The following is a 16,056-nucleotide window of genomic DNA, read 5'->3' on the forward strand; positions in this document are numbered from 1 at the left end:
GGTGTTCAGTCTAAAACAAAACAGTTGCGTCAAGTATAAATGCCTCGACTGTTTGGGGAGTTGCACGCACAGTCAGCGGAGATCTCATATGGGCTTTGAATAACTTCGATTTTGTCACCAATACAAATTTTGAGCTTCTCTCCAAACCTCCTCAGGTCTTCAGATGTTAAAGTGCTTATGTATTGTGGATTTTGCCCGCTATCTCTCTTGAAAGTGCTCGTCGCGTCTTTAGAGCCCGCAATACTGTTTGATTTGTTGCCACACAACCACTCGCGCATGCGTACAAAGATGTCAACAAAGATCCTCCTATAAAGAGGCATGCTGTTTTGACCAATATTCTCTCTAGATTTAAAGATTTAGTTTTAAAGAAAGTCAAATTAACAAACAGGTTAAACAAGCCATAGCTTACTTTTAGACGTGGTGAATGAAGTTCGACTGTTCGAGGTTGTGATGGTCGTCCGATATCCCTTGCCAGTTATTATGCGTACAGCAAATCTTCTTGTATGAATATGGTCAATTTTAGTCTTTATATCCAAAAAGAAACGATGCTGGGAGATGTTTTTGTATTTAGCGTGCTGCCGCGCTCACCGCGATGTGTTTTTCTCTGGGCTTGTGCAGCGTCACGCAATCGCGCAGAATCTGATGACTTGCGTCAATGGTTCCGTTGCTTTCATTTTGTTCATCAATTGATGTTGCGATGATTTATATAAAAATGTAGGCCTATATCAAGTCATTCTCGAGTCATTCAGTTCAAGTCAAGTCTCGAGTCATTGGATCTCAAGTCAAAGTCAAGTCGAGTAATTTTCTTAATTTAGTCAAGCAAGTCTCAAGTCCTTAAATTTGCGACTCGAGTCTGACTCGAGTCAAGTCATGTGACTCGAGTCCCCCATCTCTGGAGAAGGCAGAATCGTGGCACACCCCTTCCAACTCCTAGAGTTATCCTTCCCGTCCAGATCTATTGCTACCACATCTTTAAATTACTATTAGTCAATTCCAGCGTTATGGACGTGACATTTGCAGTCAATACTTGAAATACAAATTCTCAGAAAACGCATTTAATACCAATATATTGAAACGTCTGTTTATATATCCAAACTCCCTTAATAAAGGAGTCCAGACAAAAATATCAGTCTACACATGCGTTTTTATATTTAATATGAGGGAAAGACACAAGCGTTACGGACGTGACACAAAAAATCTTTTAACTTTTAGGTGGCAAAAATAATTTTTAGTAATTCTGTGAATTACACTGCGCAAAGCAAAAGTAATACTACCCACCGGATGAAGAAGGGTCGGCTCTCCACAGAACATGAAATATTCCATTTATTTTATTTTTCGTGGTCGCATTTATGAGGAAAAAACAATGTGACACTTCTCCGTTACGGACATGACCGCTCTGAAAGAGGCACTTAAAGACCTTCACAGAGACCTCAAATAGGCATTTTAAACACCAAATATTAAGGATTGGCATAGGCCTATCAGGTAAAATAATATTTGATGATTGTTTGAAAATCGTCTCCCCCACATGCTCACCGGTAAGACGGCGTTCGCTTAAATCCCGCTCTGACATTAAATGTATCTGCAGGGCTCCAGACTAACTTTTTGCCTTGGCTGCACTGGTGCGCCTAACTTTTTTATTTAGATGCACCAGCACAAAATTTGGGTGCACCCAAATTTTTCCTCGGCTGTATCACCTTTAACGCCACAATTTTAAGGTCACCTTTTTATCACGCTCTATACACATTCACATATATTATGTAAATTAATTTAAAAAAGAAGGTGTAGGTAAAAACTTTTATTTATTTTTTGAAGCACAATTATTAACGGTATTCCTACTCTTACCGATACTGCTTATCGATACAGTACTTTAACTGTATTCTTATGGTTCTTTTTGTTTTATATATAATAAACAAAGATAAACAATAGATAAACAAAAGATAAACAATTAAACAAAGATACACTTTATATAGGCCTACAGTGCTTTAATTTCAGGAAGGCCTACTACTGTTCAGGCATGGTCTAAAAAGAAATCTAATAAAGTAATAAAATGTAAAATAACACTGTAAAATTTATCATAAATAGATTAATGCTTATTAAAGCTGAAGTTATTCTTTCAAGAGCTGTGAGTGATTTTTCTCTTGTTGTTTGATTTGCAGTAATGGCGCAATCGTCAGCATGTTTATTAGACTGCGGCCCCTTTAAGACCGGGTGCAGATCTAATAGGCTACTGATGCACCATACTCTCCCAACTATTTCCATAACTACGTCCATTTAAGACATAAACTGTTTTTAGTGAATCTCAAAGCCGGTAATTTTGACACGCTTTTGTGTACAATTGATCGTTTAGACGCGCACAATCTGCACATGAAACCGAAAGTATAATTTGCTTGTCTCGGTCTGTTTCGGAGCGCGCGCCGCCATGCGAACAACATCTATTGCGCAGATTTTTGTGTTTTTAATAGCTCTTTCAATTATTAAACGCGTCTCGCAATTTAGCAACAGTAGCTAGACTGCATTTACAACAATCACCGATCGTGCTGATTCTGAGTTTTAGGGAGAAATGACAACGTAATGCTGCGAAGGGAAGATGTTGCGCGTAGTTAGATAGTTTTTAATGGTTTTACCTCAATATATTATTTTTTTATAATCTTTGGAAGCCGAAATTTAAAATAAAATCAGACTAATATAACAGACCTTAAGTGTAACCAGGCTACGTTTGAATGTTTAATTCTGTCCTCCGTCGTCACTCATTAAGCAGGGCTGTCGTGTTGTGCGAGCTGTGGCATCGCGTGAGAGAAGAGTGTGAGTTCCGTCAAAGGAGAACAAACGCCAACAAACGTTCGTGGAGAGGCAGCGGATGCGAGGACGTTAGGTGCACCGGTGCGACCTAGGAAAAATGTTAGTCGCACACTTACAAAATTTGGTCGCATATGCGACCAAATTGGTCGCACTCTAGAGCCCTGATCTGTACTCTGTAGGCTAATAGGCCTACGTGTTGTAGCCCAGTCATTAAAGAAAACGATTTAGTTTCATATTTATGTTTAAATAAAATAATTATTTTTTTTTATTTAATCTATTTTGATTACATGAAAGCATGAGTAAGATCATGCGCAGTATATCGAGTGGGCAGACATGATTTTGACCACTTCATTAAGTTTGTTTTTGTAGAAAGTCTTCTTTAAAGTGAATTTCATTTCGCAGTAATTGTATCTTAATTTTAATCAATGTTTCATCAACCAATTGCATGGATTTAAGTAAATATAGCAGGCAATATAATCAGGACATGGAGGCGCCGGCGCGTGAACTGGAGCTCATCTCATAAATGAACCGAAACTCAGTGTATAAGCTACTTGCCTCATAGACCTGAGACATTTATCTATAGAAAGCTTGAAATGTCTACTTTTAAACAAAATAATTCAAAACGAAAGAAAACAGACTGCTCTCTGCTTATGTAATCCGTATGAAATGTGCATTTCTCTCTGGCGCGTTCATCACTGCGAAGATCGCGAGTCAGCATCGTCAACTTCCTCTTTGACACAGAAAACACTTGTTTTATTAATAAACAATTGAAATGTCTCCTTGCTATATTTGACATTCATAATCATTACTTTTGCCGGTTCTTTGTGAGTTTGTGGTTACTTTTGCCCCCCCCCCCCAAAAAAAAATCGCGGTTTGTATCGAATCGTGGGTTTGGTGTATCGTTACGGCCCTAGTCACTCGTCAAGCGTTGGGTCAGAGGTCACTCTTCCACCAGAACTCGACTTGCGTACGGCTGTTACCGGTAGCCAGAGATTATAGTTCATAAATTTTATAAATATGAATATTTTTCTTATAAAAACGTATCGCATCACTTCAGAAGGACTTTATTAACCCCTGGAGCCGTATGGATTTACTTTTATGATGATGGATGTGCTTTTTTGGGCTTCAAAATCTAAGTTACCATTCACTCCCATTATAAAACTTGGAAGAGCCAGGATATGTTTAATATAACAGATTATGTTTGGCTGAAAGGAGAAAGTCATACACACCTAGGATGGCTTGAGCTAGTTATGGAATAATTTTCATTTTTTGGTGAACTAACCCTTTAAGGTTTTGCACAAATCTCTAACTAGGGATGCATCGATATGAACATTTTGGCCGATACCGATAATTCTTTATATTTGAAAGCCGATAACTGATAAATTGGCAAATAAATATAAACCCAATTTTTATATATAATTTTGAGAGCCTGATTACAAAAACAAAAGTCTCACCATTAAAATCCATTAAAATGGTGTTCTCATTATAATTTTATGTAGCCGATATGACAGACTTGCACTGAACTGTATTTTACTTTCTGAAGTGATTTAAATAATATTTCAAGGAAAACCTTTATTAAACTTTTTTATGTAGAGCAGGTTTTCTCAAAAAAAATGATTTAGTTTTTTTTTTTTTTTTGGCAGGAAATGCAGGGGTTTTAATTAAATTAATTAAATCGTAAAAAATTTACAGTTAAAATTAAGAAGCTAATATTTCACGTGACCATTAACCGGCATCAGAGAACCTTGAACATGTTAAAAGTGTTGTTCAATTATTGAAGTATTAACTTAAAATCTCTTAATTTTAGCTCAAAGGTGTTTGCCTGACAATAAAGTTTTGGAAGTAAATATTTTGCACTTGTTGTTTTACTACACAACTGCACGCAGGCGTATCCTAGAAAGGGCATATACAGAAAGGAGGAACATATATTTTATTTTCCTTCTCCCAGCTCAATGACGTCCTATCAGTGTTGTTTATCTGTCAAGCTTCAAGCCATATCCCACATTTTAGCAATCATCCTCACTGGACTCTTAGCAACTGAGTGAACACAACACTCTCAGTTCACTTGCCGCTTGTTTTTCGAGATTAAGTGCACTGGAGTCGTCAGTAAATGGTGTAAAGTGTCGCCGCTTTAGACTGATGAAATTATTCTGTCTGCAAACACCATTTAAAGTGCCTGTTGGATGGAAAAAGCATGTTTGTAAAGAGCCAGCCAGGTGAAAAGGGAAGATTTCACCATCGTTTTGCAAATTCATCAAGACCCGTATGTCATAGTCTCGAACAAAGTTTATTTATGTGTACTTGTTTTGTATAATTATTTTATTTTGATCTGGTTAATTTCATGGCTTCTGTTTCTGATTCATAGAATCTGTGTTATATGTTTATATATGTACACTGCTGAAACTTATAAAAAAAGCGTTGATAAAAAAAAAAAAGTTTATTGCACATTTCAGTTCATTAATGTTGTTTGTATTTACTTGGCTAGCATTATGGTGCAGCGTACAAATAACGTTGCATCTAAAGTGGAAGTTACCTCACTTAAGGACTTATTTACTCATTAATAATAAAAAAAAAAAAAAAAATTATGTTAATTGTATAATATGACTTGCTGTTTTTGTTTATTTGTTTTTTATTGGATTTATATGATATTTGTATTTTTGTAATTGAATTTTTGCCATGAAAATAGCTTTGAATACTGACATGGCACTAAATAAAATAATCTGAATCTGCATCTAAAGTGTTAATTGTTAATTGCTTTGATGTTTGTGTTTCTTCTCAGTGGGAAGATTGTGTCTCCAAAGTGGAAGTCTTTCAAAGGTTTGAGGTTGTTGTGGAGGGATAAAATCCGTCTGAATAATGGCATTTGGAGGGCCTGGTTCATTCAATGTGAGTCTCCTAATCTCATTTCTAGACTTTATTTACTCAGTTGCTCACAGTTTACGTCATTTCTCTCATGTGGAAAAGTGTTTCTCAAAACTGTTGTATTTCAGTATGTGTTCGCTATAAAGCAAATCTCGGCTGCGTGATTGAGTGTATCATAACAAAATGTAAACTGTATTATTGCACAGTTCTCTCTCTCTATATATATTATATCCAACATTATCTGCATATTATATACAGTATACTCACATAAAGCGAGATATATTATATAACAAATCTCAACTGCCTTATTTTTATTTTATTTCGGCACAAAATGTAACTTTTATCATCAAGCTCTTTGAATGTATGTCCAGCTTTATCCGCATATATACTAGGGATGCACCGATATGAACATTTTGGCCGATACCGATATATTGGCAGATAAATCTGAATACAACTTTTTATATAATTTTTGAGAGCCTGATTACAAAAACAAAAGCCTCACCATTAAAATGAATTTACCAAACACACAATCATAGTGATGTTCTCATTATAATTTTATGTAGCCGACTTGCACTTAACTGTATTTTCCTTTTTTGAAATGATTTTAATAATATTTCAAGCAATTTTAAAACCATAATGTTGAACAGTGCGCATCTGAAGTGTCTCAGCTGGAGGAAATAATCCATTATTTATCAGCTTTAATATATCGGCCAGATTTTCTTATCGGGCCGATAACGATAACATTAAATATGAACATATATCGGCCGATACCGATATGTGGCGATATATCATGCATCCCTAATATATACAGTATACTCGCGTAGGGGTGATAAGACATTAAGATATCATAAACATTAACATCATGCTTTTCTGTAAAGCCTTGAAACATTGTGTTCTGTGAAAAATGCTTTACAGATAAAATTGACCTAACTTTATAATATTTTGATGCACTCTTAAAAACAAAAGTTACAAAGGGCGTTTTTTCACAGTTTTGGCTTCCAAAAAGAACCTTTCAGCGATCAGTTCTTCAAATAACTATATTTTTTTAATCTAAAGAACCTTTTGTTGAATGCAAAGATTCCATGGAGTTTAAAAGTTCTTCATGGAACCATCAAATAACCTTTATTTTTAGGAATGTTTTGAAGTTTCTCCCTTCCCTTACAAAAAAGTTACGTGCTGAGTACCACTGGACCAGTAATTGTATAAGTGAATAATGAACTACAAAAATGAAATATGTTAAATTGCTTTAGATGTGGAGAAAAGGAAGAACCCTGTGTGTGGGTTTGTCACGCCGCTGGAGGGTTCGGAGGCGGATGCCCACGGCAAACCTGAGGTGAGCCGATCTCAACGACAGACCTGAAGCCATGCATGCATTTCAGTGCAGAAGAGAAGATTATATTATGAATGTGTATTTATGCCGTTCACAGGCGATTGTTCTGGAGGGAAGCTACTGGAAGAGACGGATAGAGGTGGTGATTAAAGAATATCACAAATGGAGGATTTACTATAAGAAAAGAGTGAGTAGCTGACCGGATATAGTGGGTCAATTGTGTATGATATTGTGCTGGACGGTATACCGGTTCATCCTATAATCAAAGGTCCAGTCATGAAAAGAAAACATACCAAAATGACCAATATAATGCCAAAATATGTAACACAGCATGTGAGATATCCATAAAATTGCTGAAAATTCAATTTGCATTCAATATTTAGTTAATATTCACTAAAGTATTTGACAACAGAAAGCTCTCAGGAGAATTTGGTACAAACATTCCTGTTAATTGGCCAATCGTTGTCAGCTGATCATCTCAGAATTTTCAAATATGGTTTGATTTTTCATTCTGAACAATATATCGATTTACCACCTCATAATCCCACCATAAAATGACTGACATGATTAGACATCTTCACAAAAAAGTTTAAGTGATTTCTGAAATGCGGCCATTACTTCTTTAAATCAGCTTTTTTTAAAGTCCCCCTGTAGTCAAAAATGTTATCCCTTAAAACTCATCTTTGATCATCAAAATGACATATTTAAACATTTTATCCTTGAAAAAAAATTCTTCATGCCTTAAACTAGCTTGAATGTAACTCGAAACCCTTTCCTCATTTAGTATGCGCGGTTCTATGAATATGCAAATGAGCCCCGCCTCCACTCACTCACTCAGCTCAGAGATCCACTGGTTGACGATCACACGTTGATCTGATTGGTTACAAGGTAGTTTGTGACGTCAGAAACACCAGCGATTTCAAAGCGTGTTTTTGAGACTGTCTTTGGTTCACTGCAGTTTTAAGGAGGAAATACTCAGCAATGCTGTCGACTTATGAATTTACACATGCTTTGTCTTAAAGCTGATTAAAAACACCACATAGACATATAAGCAACATTAAAAACGTCACCACAGGGGGACTTTTAATACAAAATAAGTAATGCGATGGTGTTTCTGAAGGAACCAGACCAGAGCCAGTCATACAACACTGCATTTTTCCCACTCTTATGGGATACTGTTGCAAAACTCCAGGAGCAACTTTGGGTCAAGAACCCAAAGTTCAATATTCACATGAAGGGCCATTAAAATCTCTGACCCCAGTCAGTCACCATTACAAAATGAACAAAAACCAAATCCTAAAAATTGACCCATCACTAAGATAAGATTCAGCATTTCAAATTGTTCTCCATTAGGATTGTAAAGCTCTGCTATTTCTGATGTATTTTATTTTGTTTTATTTTTTAGCTCCAGAAAAACAAAGATCTGCTGTCCATGCTACCGAAGGTAAGATCACAGAGGACCTTGCCCACCGAATTAACGCAATAAATGACAAAAAGTAGTCTGGTATCACAGGTCGTGCAAAAACATGGGTAATTTTTGGGTTTCATTTCTAGTTTTAACATTATTTGTTCTTCAGATATTGCTCTTTAATAGAAAACAAGTATCATCTGTATGCAAAGTGACCCCCTGAAAATGTGCACGAATTACTCACGGGGCCACATTAACATGTCCATAGCTCTGAGATTAAACCACTTAGGGCCTTTAAAATAAAGACACCAATAGGAAAGTGTGTTAAGAACCAAAATCTAAAAAGATATTGAGATGTATTTAATACTTCTTGAGTTACAGGCATACAAACTTGAGGCGAAAACCACAAAAAGTGCTTTTTGCCTTTTTTTCATCGTTGGCATATAATGAAACAAAGATTGCTAAAGTCAACAGATTTTACTAATAGACCTACCAATCTCCGTGCAAAATTAAAATAATGATGCAGCCATTTTTCTAAAGTCATTTTTACACCCCTGTAAATTGCTACAAATCGCAGTGAAAATTGTCGTTTTGACCCTCCTCTACAAAACAGTGGATTACTCCGTCAATATACATCTGTGACATTTCATATTTTGGCTTTCATCACCATTTATGTTTGTCTTTCTACAGAAAAAAATATTTTTTCTGTAGAAAGACAAACATAAATGATGATGAAAGCCAACATATGTTCTTGTTACATATGTTGCATGAACTTACCATAGTAATAACAGTAAATTATGCATAATTACATGCAACTAACCCTCAACCAAACCCTAACCCTATAGTAAGTACATGTAGTTGCTTAATATTACTCAGTACTTAAATATATAATTACACCGTAACAATGACACCTTAAAATAAAGTGTAACCAAATATTTTAACCGGTAACACTTTATTTTACAGTGTCCTTGTTACATATGTTACATGAGCTTACCATAGTAATAACAGTAAATTATGCATAATTACATGCAACTAACCCTCAACCAAATTCTAATCCTACCCTAACCCTATAGTACATGTAGTACATGTAGTTAATTAATATTACTCAGTACTTAAATATATAATTACACTAACAATGACACCATAAAATAAAGTGTAACCAAAAAAAATATTAACAAAATCAAAAATATGAGCGGGGGAAGTTTCCGAAATTTGGTTGATTTCACATGACCTTCTGGATTCTGCAGGTTCACAGTTTCTCAACCGCACCTGTGATTTCTTCTGTTATTGGGGAGATTTGAAGGTCTCCTCCACATCTATGGGCCGTAGTGCAGCTGTGATGGTGGTCTGGTGTAAATCATTGATCTGCTAGACTAGCGTAGCGTTTACTTTAGTAGGTTAGCGGTGCAGGTCATGTTTGCACAGTGCATTTCTATTAATAGTCGCCCCTCAGTTTTTTGCTTCGCTCAGCTGGCCGAAAAACTACAAAGAACATCCTTGTGAGTAAACGCGAATGCCCATGTTTATTTGCGTCACAGCCGCTCATATGGCTGAGAAATGTGACTCTGGACCACAAAACCAGTCAGAAGGGTATTGAGATGTATGCATCATCTGAAAGCTGAATAAATAAGATTTCCATTGATGTGTGGTTTGTTATGATAGGACAATATTTGGCTGAGATACAACTATTGTAAATCTGGAATCTGAGGGTGCAAAAAAATCTAAACATTGAGAAAATCTCCTTTAAAGTTGTTTATTTATGTTGGCGATTGTGCTGCATTCACTCACACAAATACATGTTTGATATATTTACGGTAGGAAATTTACTAAATATCTTCTTGTAACATGATCTTTACTTAATATCCTAATGATTTTTGGCATAAAAGAAAAATGGATAATTTTGACCCATACAATATATTGTTGGCTATTGCCACAGATATACTCGTGCGAAATGTGACTGGTGACGTGATCCAGGGTCACATGATTAGTAATCTGATTGCTTTTAGTGACTGAAGTGCTAATCTTTCCTTCTGTTAGACGAGGCCGTCAAAGAAACGCACATTCGGGCTTCAACAGCGTTTAATCAAATCTGACCCACATCCTGCAAGATGTGAATCCACTGCACTTCTTCTAAATGCATTTTTATCAGTCCTCGTTTGCACATAAAAGTGCTGACGCTTCCAGATAATACTGTGCCATGGCAGTGAATGGCTGTTATATTTATAATATATACTGTACTGAGGTATTTATAAGGTACACAAACGTTCAAAAGTCTTGGGTCAGACGGATTTAAAAAAAATGAATTAATACTTTTAATTAGCGAAGATGCATTAAATTGATTAAAAGTGACAGTAAGGACATTAGTAACAAAATATTTATATTTCAACAGTTTTCTCTATTCATCACAGATCCTGAAATCTGTTTTCAACACTGATAATAATCATAAATGGTTCTTGAGCATCAAATCATCATATTAGAGTGATTTCTGAAGGATCATGTGACACTGAAGACTGGAGTAATGATGCTGAAAATTCAGAGTTTAAATAATTTACAATTTTACCACATTTTGTTTAACTTCCCAGCTAACTAAAACGCTCTAAAATGCTTTGCTAAGTTATGAAAATATTATTTCTGAATGTTCTCTTAAAGTTCAAAATATCTATTTTTTTAAAATAATGTTTTTTCTCGGTTATACTTACATCTAGGGAAGTAGGGACCATTCAATTGCAAAAATTATGAAAAATTAATTTGACTTTTGAATGTTCTCTAACCCTAACCTAACAAGTAGTGCCGTCTTAAAAATGTTAGACAAAATATTTTTTGTTAATGCAATTTTATGTTGATGTTTATGATAATGCTTTGCCAGCTACAGAGAAACTGGCAGCCCGGCGACAGACAAGTGACCAATCCTGAGCGGCGATGTCACTACATGCATTACGGTTCGAATTCCAGGCCGGTAGAATTACGGGAAATAAAACCAAAGCAGTTCCTTATTGTTCATGGAATTGTTCGTCCTGACAGTGGGAAAAGCGTCTTTTGAGAGAAGCTTGCCAGAATGTCAGCCAGAGGTCAGAGAACGCTCCTTGTTTTCTGATTTGAGTCTTTTCCCATTCATCCATATTTGTTTGCACTTTTTGACTTTCTCAGTTTGTGTAAATTCACTTGAGGTTCAGAGTATTTATTTTTCCCCACAATAATTTCACACGTGTCTAGTACAATTATGTGGTTTTGTTTCATTAATACAGTGTATACTTTTTTCTTGATTTACCCCGAAAAATGGAGGTGAAATGTGACAACATGCCCCATAGTAATACATACATTGTAACATGACCATATGACAGCTTAAAATGTTATCTGATCTAATAAAAATATATATATATACTAAACAAACTAAAATATTTTCTTAATAAAATGCAATTATTAACTTTTTTATATAAAATAATGGCATTTTTTAATAATTAAAAATAAACTAATTTCTGAGTTTGACAACAAACACAGCAAAACAGCAATACAGCACAGTTCAAAACATAATAATAATTTCTGAACATTGACTCTTAGTCTTTATTCACCTTTTTCTCATGGTTTCTCAATAGAATTCATACAAGTGTAGAATAGAATAGCAATAGTTCTAATAGGGGCTCATTGTAACGCAGTGTGACAACATGCCCCGCCTGCACAACTGGGGTTTAACCCGGCCCCAGATCTGCTGTTAGATCAGCATTAAAGAACTATCTCAACTGTTAAATAACAGATATAGGATTAAAATAATATCAAATTTGTCTAATTTTAAATAAACACAAAAAATAGAGATGGAAAAAACTTAAGAAAGAAATTTACTTTTGCTATGGTTAAATAAATGTTCAGCGATATCTTCCAAATTTTTTTTTTTAATTTCGCCGCAATTTCTTCTCTATATGTGACCCTGGACCTCAAAACCAGTCATAAGGGTCAATTTCTTTTTAAATTGAGATTTATATGTCACCTGAAAGCTGAATAAATAAAAATGTGTTATGATATGACAATATTTGGCTGAGACACAACTATAGTAAATCTGGAATCAGAGGGGGCAAAAAAATCTAAACATTGAGAAAATCTCCTTTAAAGTTGTTCATTTATGTTGGCGATTGTGCAGCATTCACTCACAAAAATAAATGTTTGATATATTTACGATAGTAAATGTACAAAATATCTTCATGGAACATGATCTTTACTTAATATCCTAATGATTTTTGGCATAAAAGAAAAATCTATAATTTTGACCCATGCAATGTATTGTTGGCTATTGCCGTGCGACATGTGATTGGTTCTGTGATCCAGGGTCACATACAGTGTAGATATGGCAACTATAATAAATACACTAAGTTTCGTCATGCTGGCATGTGTGGAAAGTTTAAACCATGTGTGTTACAATGATCCCCTACGCGTGTCCCAGTTTACCCCGCAGCGTCTGGTGTTGAGGTGCAGTGTGTCATCGGGCCAGGAGAAGCCAGTGTGTTTGCGTTTGTCCTCCACATGTGAGTGTGTGACAGCAGGAACTGGGTCAGGAACAAAAGACCCGCTCGTCCTTCAATGATACGGAGAAACCTAGTGGGAAAAAAAAAGACTGAGAAATGAAAGTATAATGGGATCGGGCTAGGGTTCCTGTCTATCACACGTGTGTGTTAAACTGCTGTCGTGAAGACCTCGCACGTAAGCGCAGAGACGCACGCACGTTAATCCTGCTCACAAACCAATACTATAATTTGCCACCTTGTGCGTAAGAAAAAAGAAAGTGGGAAGCAGAACGTAGGTGGTTTTCAGGGAAGACGCAATCATTGACGCTGCGTCTGATTGTGGGTTTCATTATAAATATGCGGCCCGTGACGAACATCAGTAGAGAAATCAGCAAGAGCGTTATAACACATGCAAGAAGGGATTTTTCCAATGAAACCCGTGAGTAAAATGTCAAATCTGAGTGTGGAACTGCTTTGTGTTAAAGTCAACATCAACAATTTGCTTTCGAAATGCACGTTTCTGGTTTATTTGTGAATGATTCATCAGTGCAAGATCTTTCTAAAGGGGACAGAAATCTAATCTTTCGTCAAAATGTAGGCTTTGGATGAAGTTGTGGGTGAAGTGTGAATTGTACTCATCTTTTCTTCCCTATTGTGACGTATATCGAAGTTAAACGAGCAAAAGCAGGGCGGAGCTTAATTTAGTCTGTGGTGGAAATGATTGGATAATTGGATCGTAATTATTTGCTAATTATAGGTAGCGGTTGCTAGAGAAAGTGTTCTCTTGATGTTATAGTTTTTTGTTAATATTAATACTATTATGCGCTGCTTTTGAACACTTTTCCTGTGGCATGATGTGTTTTAATGTTAATTAAATGATGATAATAGCAGAACTTATGGTCTGAGAAAATATTTTCATGCAAATAATGTTCAATAATGCACAATAAGGCATATCTGTTTCAATTAAAAATATAAAGCAATTAAAAATACTATTTTATGCGCTGCTTTTGAACACTTTTGCTGTGGCATGCTGCGTTTTAATGTTTTAAGTACAGCGAGGGTTGCTATTATAGCATTATATTATTTATTTATTTATTCATTATTATTAGTGCATGATTATAGCAGAAAATATTTTCATGCAAATAATGTTCAATAATGCACAATCATTCTGTTTAAAAAATATGAAGCAATTAAAAATACTATTTGGCTAGTGGAAAAGATTGAGAAACACTTTCTCTGAAATGTATTTTATACTATTTGGTGTATTTATTCAAACACAAGGCAAGGATCGACTACTAAATTATTTTTAGCAATGTAATGTGACGGCACATCCGTATCTCATATTTTCTTAAAACTGTTAATCATGGTATCACGTGGATGAATATGCATATGCAAATGATATGCAGATGAGGATCTGCATAGTAAAACGAGGCGTTGTAAACGCATGTGCGCACAATCGTCGGCTAACTGGGATTTATAAAGGGAATTTTGCGCAGGTTCTGGCGTACGCACGGTTTTATAAGTCTGAATATTAAAAATATATTTATATTTTTGGGTTTCGGGCGCACGTACACTTTTAGTAAGGATCCTACACGCAGTTTTATAAATGAGAGCCCTGAGCTGTAGTTATAATTCAGTTATCGGTGTTAAACGTGTTTTTGTTATTTTATTTTTTTATTTATTATTACAGGGACAGTGCATATTAATAAACATTTCTGCCAATATGCCAGAGTTTGCCAGAAGGCTATTTTTCATCTGGAGTCCCTGGACAGATGTTAAAAGTCAAGCATCAATATTACTGTTGTTACACCGTGTGCTAATAACTACACGCGACGCGGCGCGCGATAAAATCCCTCTTCTCCATGTTAATCAGAGTGTTTGTGCTAACCAGCCGCGACGGCGACACACGACGACTCTATTTTAGAAACGGTTTCTATTTTTCTGCGACGTCGCGCTGGAACAACAAACACAAAGTGTGGCGATGATAATCTCAGGCACTGTTTATGTGCTTTATTTAATGTTAAAAGCGTGTCATGTGACTCTGAATATCACTTAGTGCTCCAGCTTTGTGGCTGTAAAAGCAACAATGGATAATTCACGTCAGATCTTGAAATTAAACAAATGGAAACAAGAACGTTCAAACTGTGAACAAAGTGTATTCTTTGACAAAGATGGTTTTAGTAACTCAGTAGCCTATGTATTTTTTAATAATGTTTAAATGTTGTAATATTTGTGAATTTGATTATGTATCCATTTTCTTGCGAGTGCCGTCAACATTACTCTCTGGTGCCGCGAGACTCCGCCCACACGCTGTTCTGATTGGCTGACTCCGCCCACACACTATTCTGATTTTGACTCATCTCGCAGTCGCATCACGTCTAGTGTGGACAGACAAATTATTTGTCGCTGGAATCTTATCGCATCGCGTCTGGTTAGGACACGGTGTTAGTGTTAGTAATATGATCAAACCTCTAGCATTAACATTAAGTTCAGTGTGAGCTTCATCCTGCAGATCTGAATGATTCCTCACATCATGTGTCTTCTCCACAGAGTCCGATCAGCAGAACAGGACTGGAGAAATGGACTAGTCAGATTTATCCAGAGCCCGAGACGGCATCAGAGGAAGTGCACATGTTTGACTTGGATTGCTTTCTGTCGGACATCTCAGACACACTGTTCACCATGACCCAGAAACCCAGTCCCTGGATGGGAGAACGCCAAAACAGTGAGTCCATAACGGGATACAGTGTTTCCCCTAGGATTTTTCCCCTGAAACTAGTGTCGTGGAGCGGGTGTAACATTTTTAGTAATCAAAAATCATGTCTAATTAATTGAAATCATGAAACTTTTATTATAAACAATTATTCAATTTATACAATATTAAAAAAATAATAATTGGTTACACTTTATTTTAAGGTGTCATTGTTACAGTGTAATTATATATTTAAGTACTGAGTAATATTAAGCAACTACATGTACTTACTATAGGGTTAGTGTAGGATTAGGGTTTGGTTGAGGGTTAGTTGCATGTAATTATGCATAATTTACTGTTATTACTATGCTAAGTACATGTAACATATGTAACAAGGACACTGTCAAATAAAGTGTTACCAAAAATTCTATGAAATGTTTTTTTTTTTGCACACAAATTCGGTGTTGTTTTT

General features: G+C 35.8%; 1 protein-coding gene across 2 annotated transcripts in view; it reads left to right on the plus strand.

Moving 5' to 3' along the window:
• The window catches only part of mlxipl (MLX interacting protein like), a 47,159-nt gene that overhangs the window by 5,894 nt on the left and 25,209 nt on the right, over window positions 1–16,056 (plus strand). For both annotated transcript variants that reach the window (XM_081366651.1, XM_081366652.1), the window contains exons 2-6: window positions 5,579–5,685; window positions 6,912–6,994; window positions 7,089–7,178; window positions 8,397–8,435; window positions 15,443–15,617. In XM_081366651.1, the coding sequence (XP_081222777.1) occupies window positions 5,579–5,685; window positions 6,912–6,994; window positions 7,089–7,178; window positions 8,397–8,435; window positions 15,443–15,617 (494 nt within the window). The remainder of the gene's footprint in view (window positions 1–5,578; window positions 5,686–6,911; window positions 6,995–7,088; window positions 7,179–8,396; window positions 8,436–15,442; window positions 15,618–16,056) is intronic.

This window comes from Scardinius erythrophthalmus, assembly GCF_964197995.2.
Source record: "Scardinius erythrophthalmus genome assembly, chromosome: 5".
Taxonomy (NCBI): Eukaryota; Metazoa; Chordata; class Actinopteri; order Cypriniformes; family Leuciscidae; genus Scardinius; species Scardinius erythrophthalmus.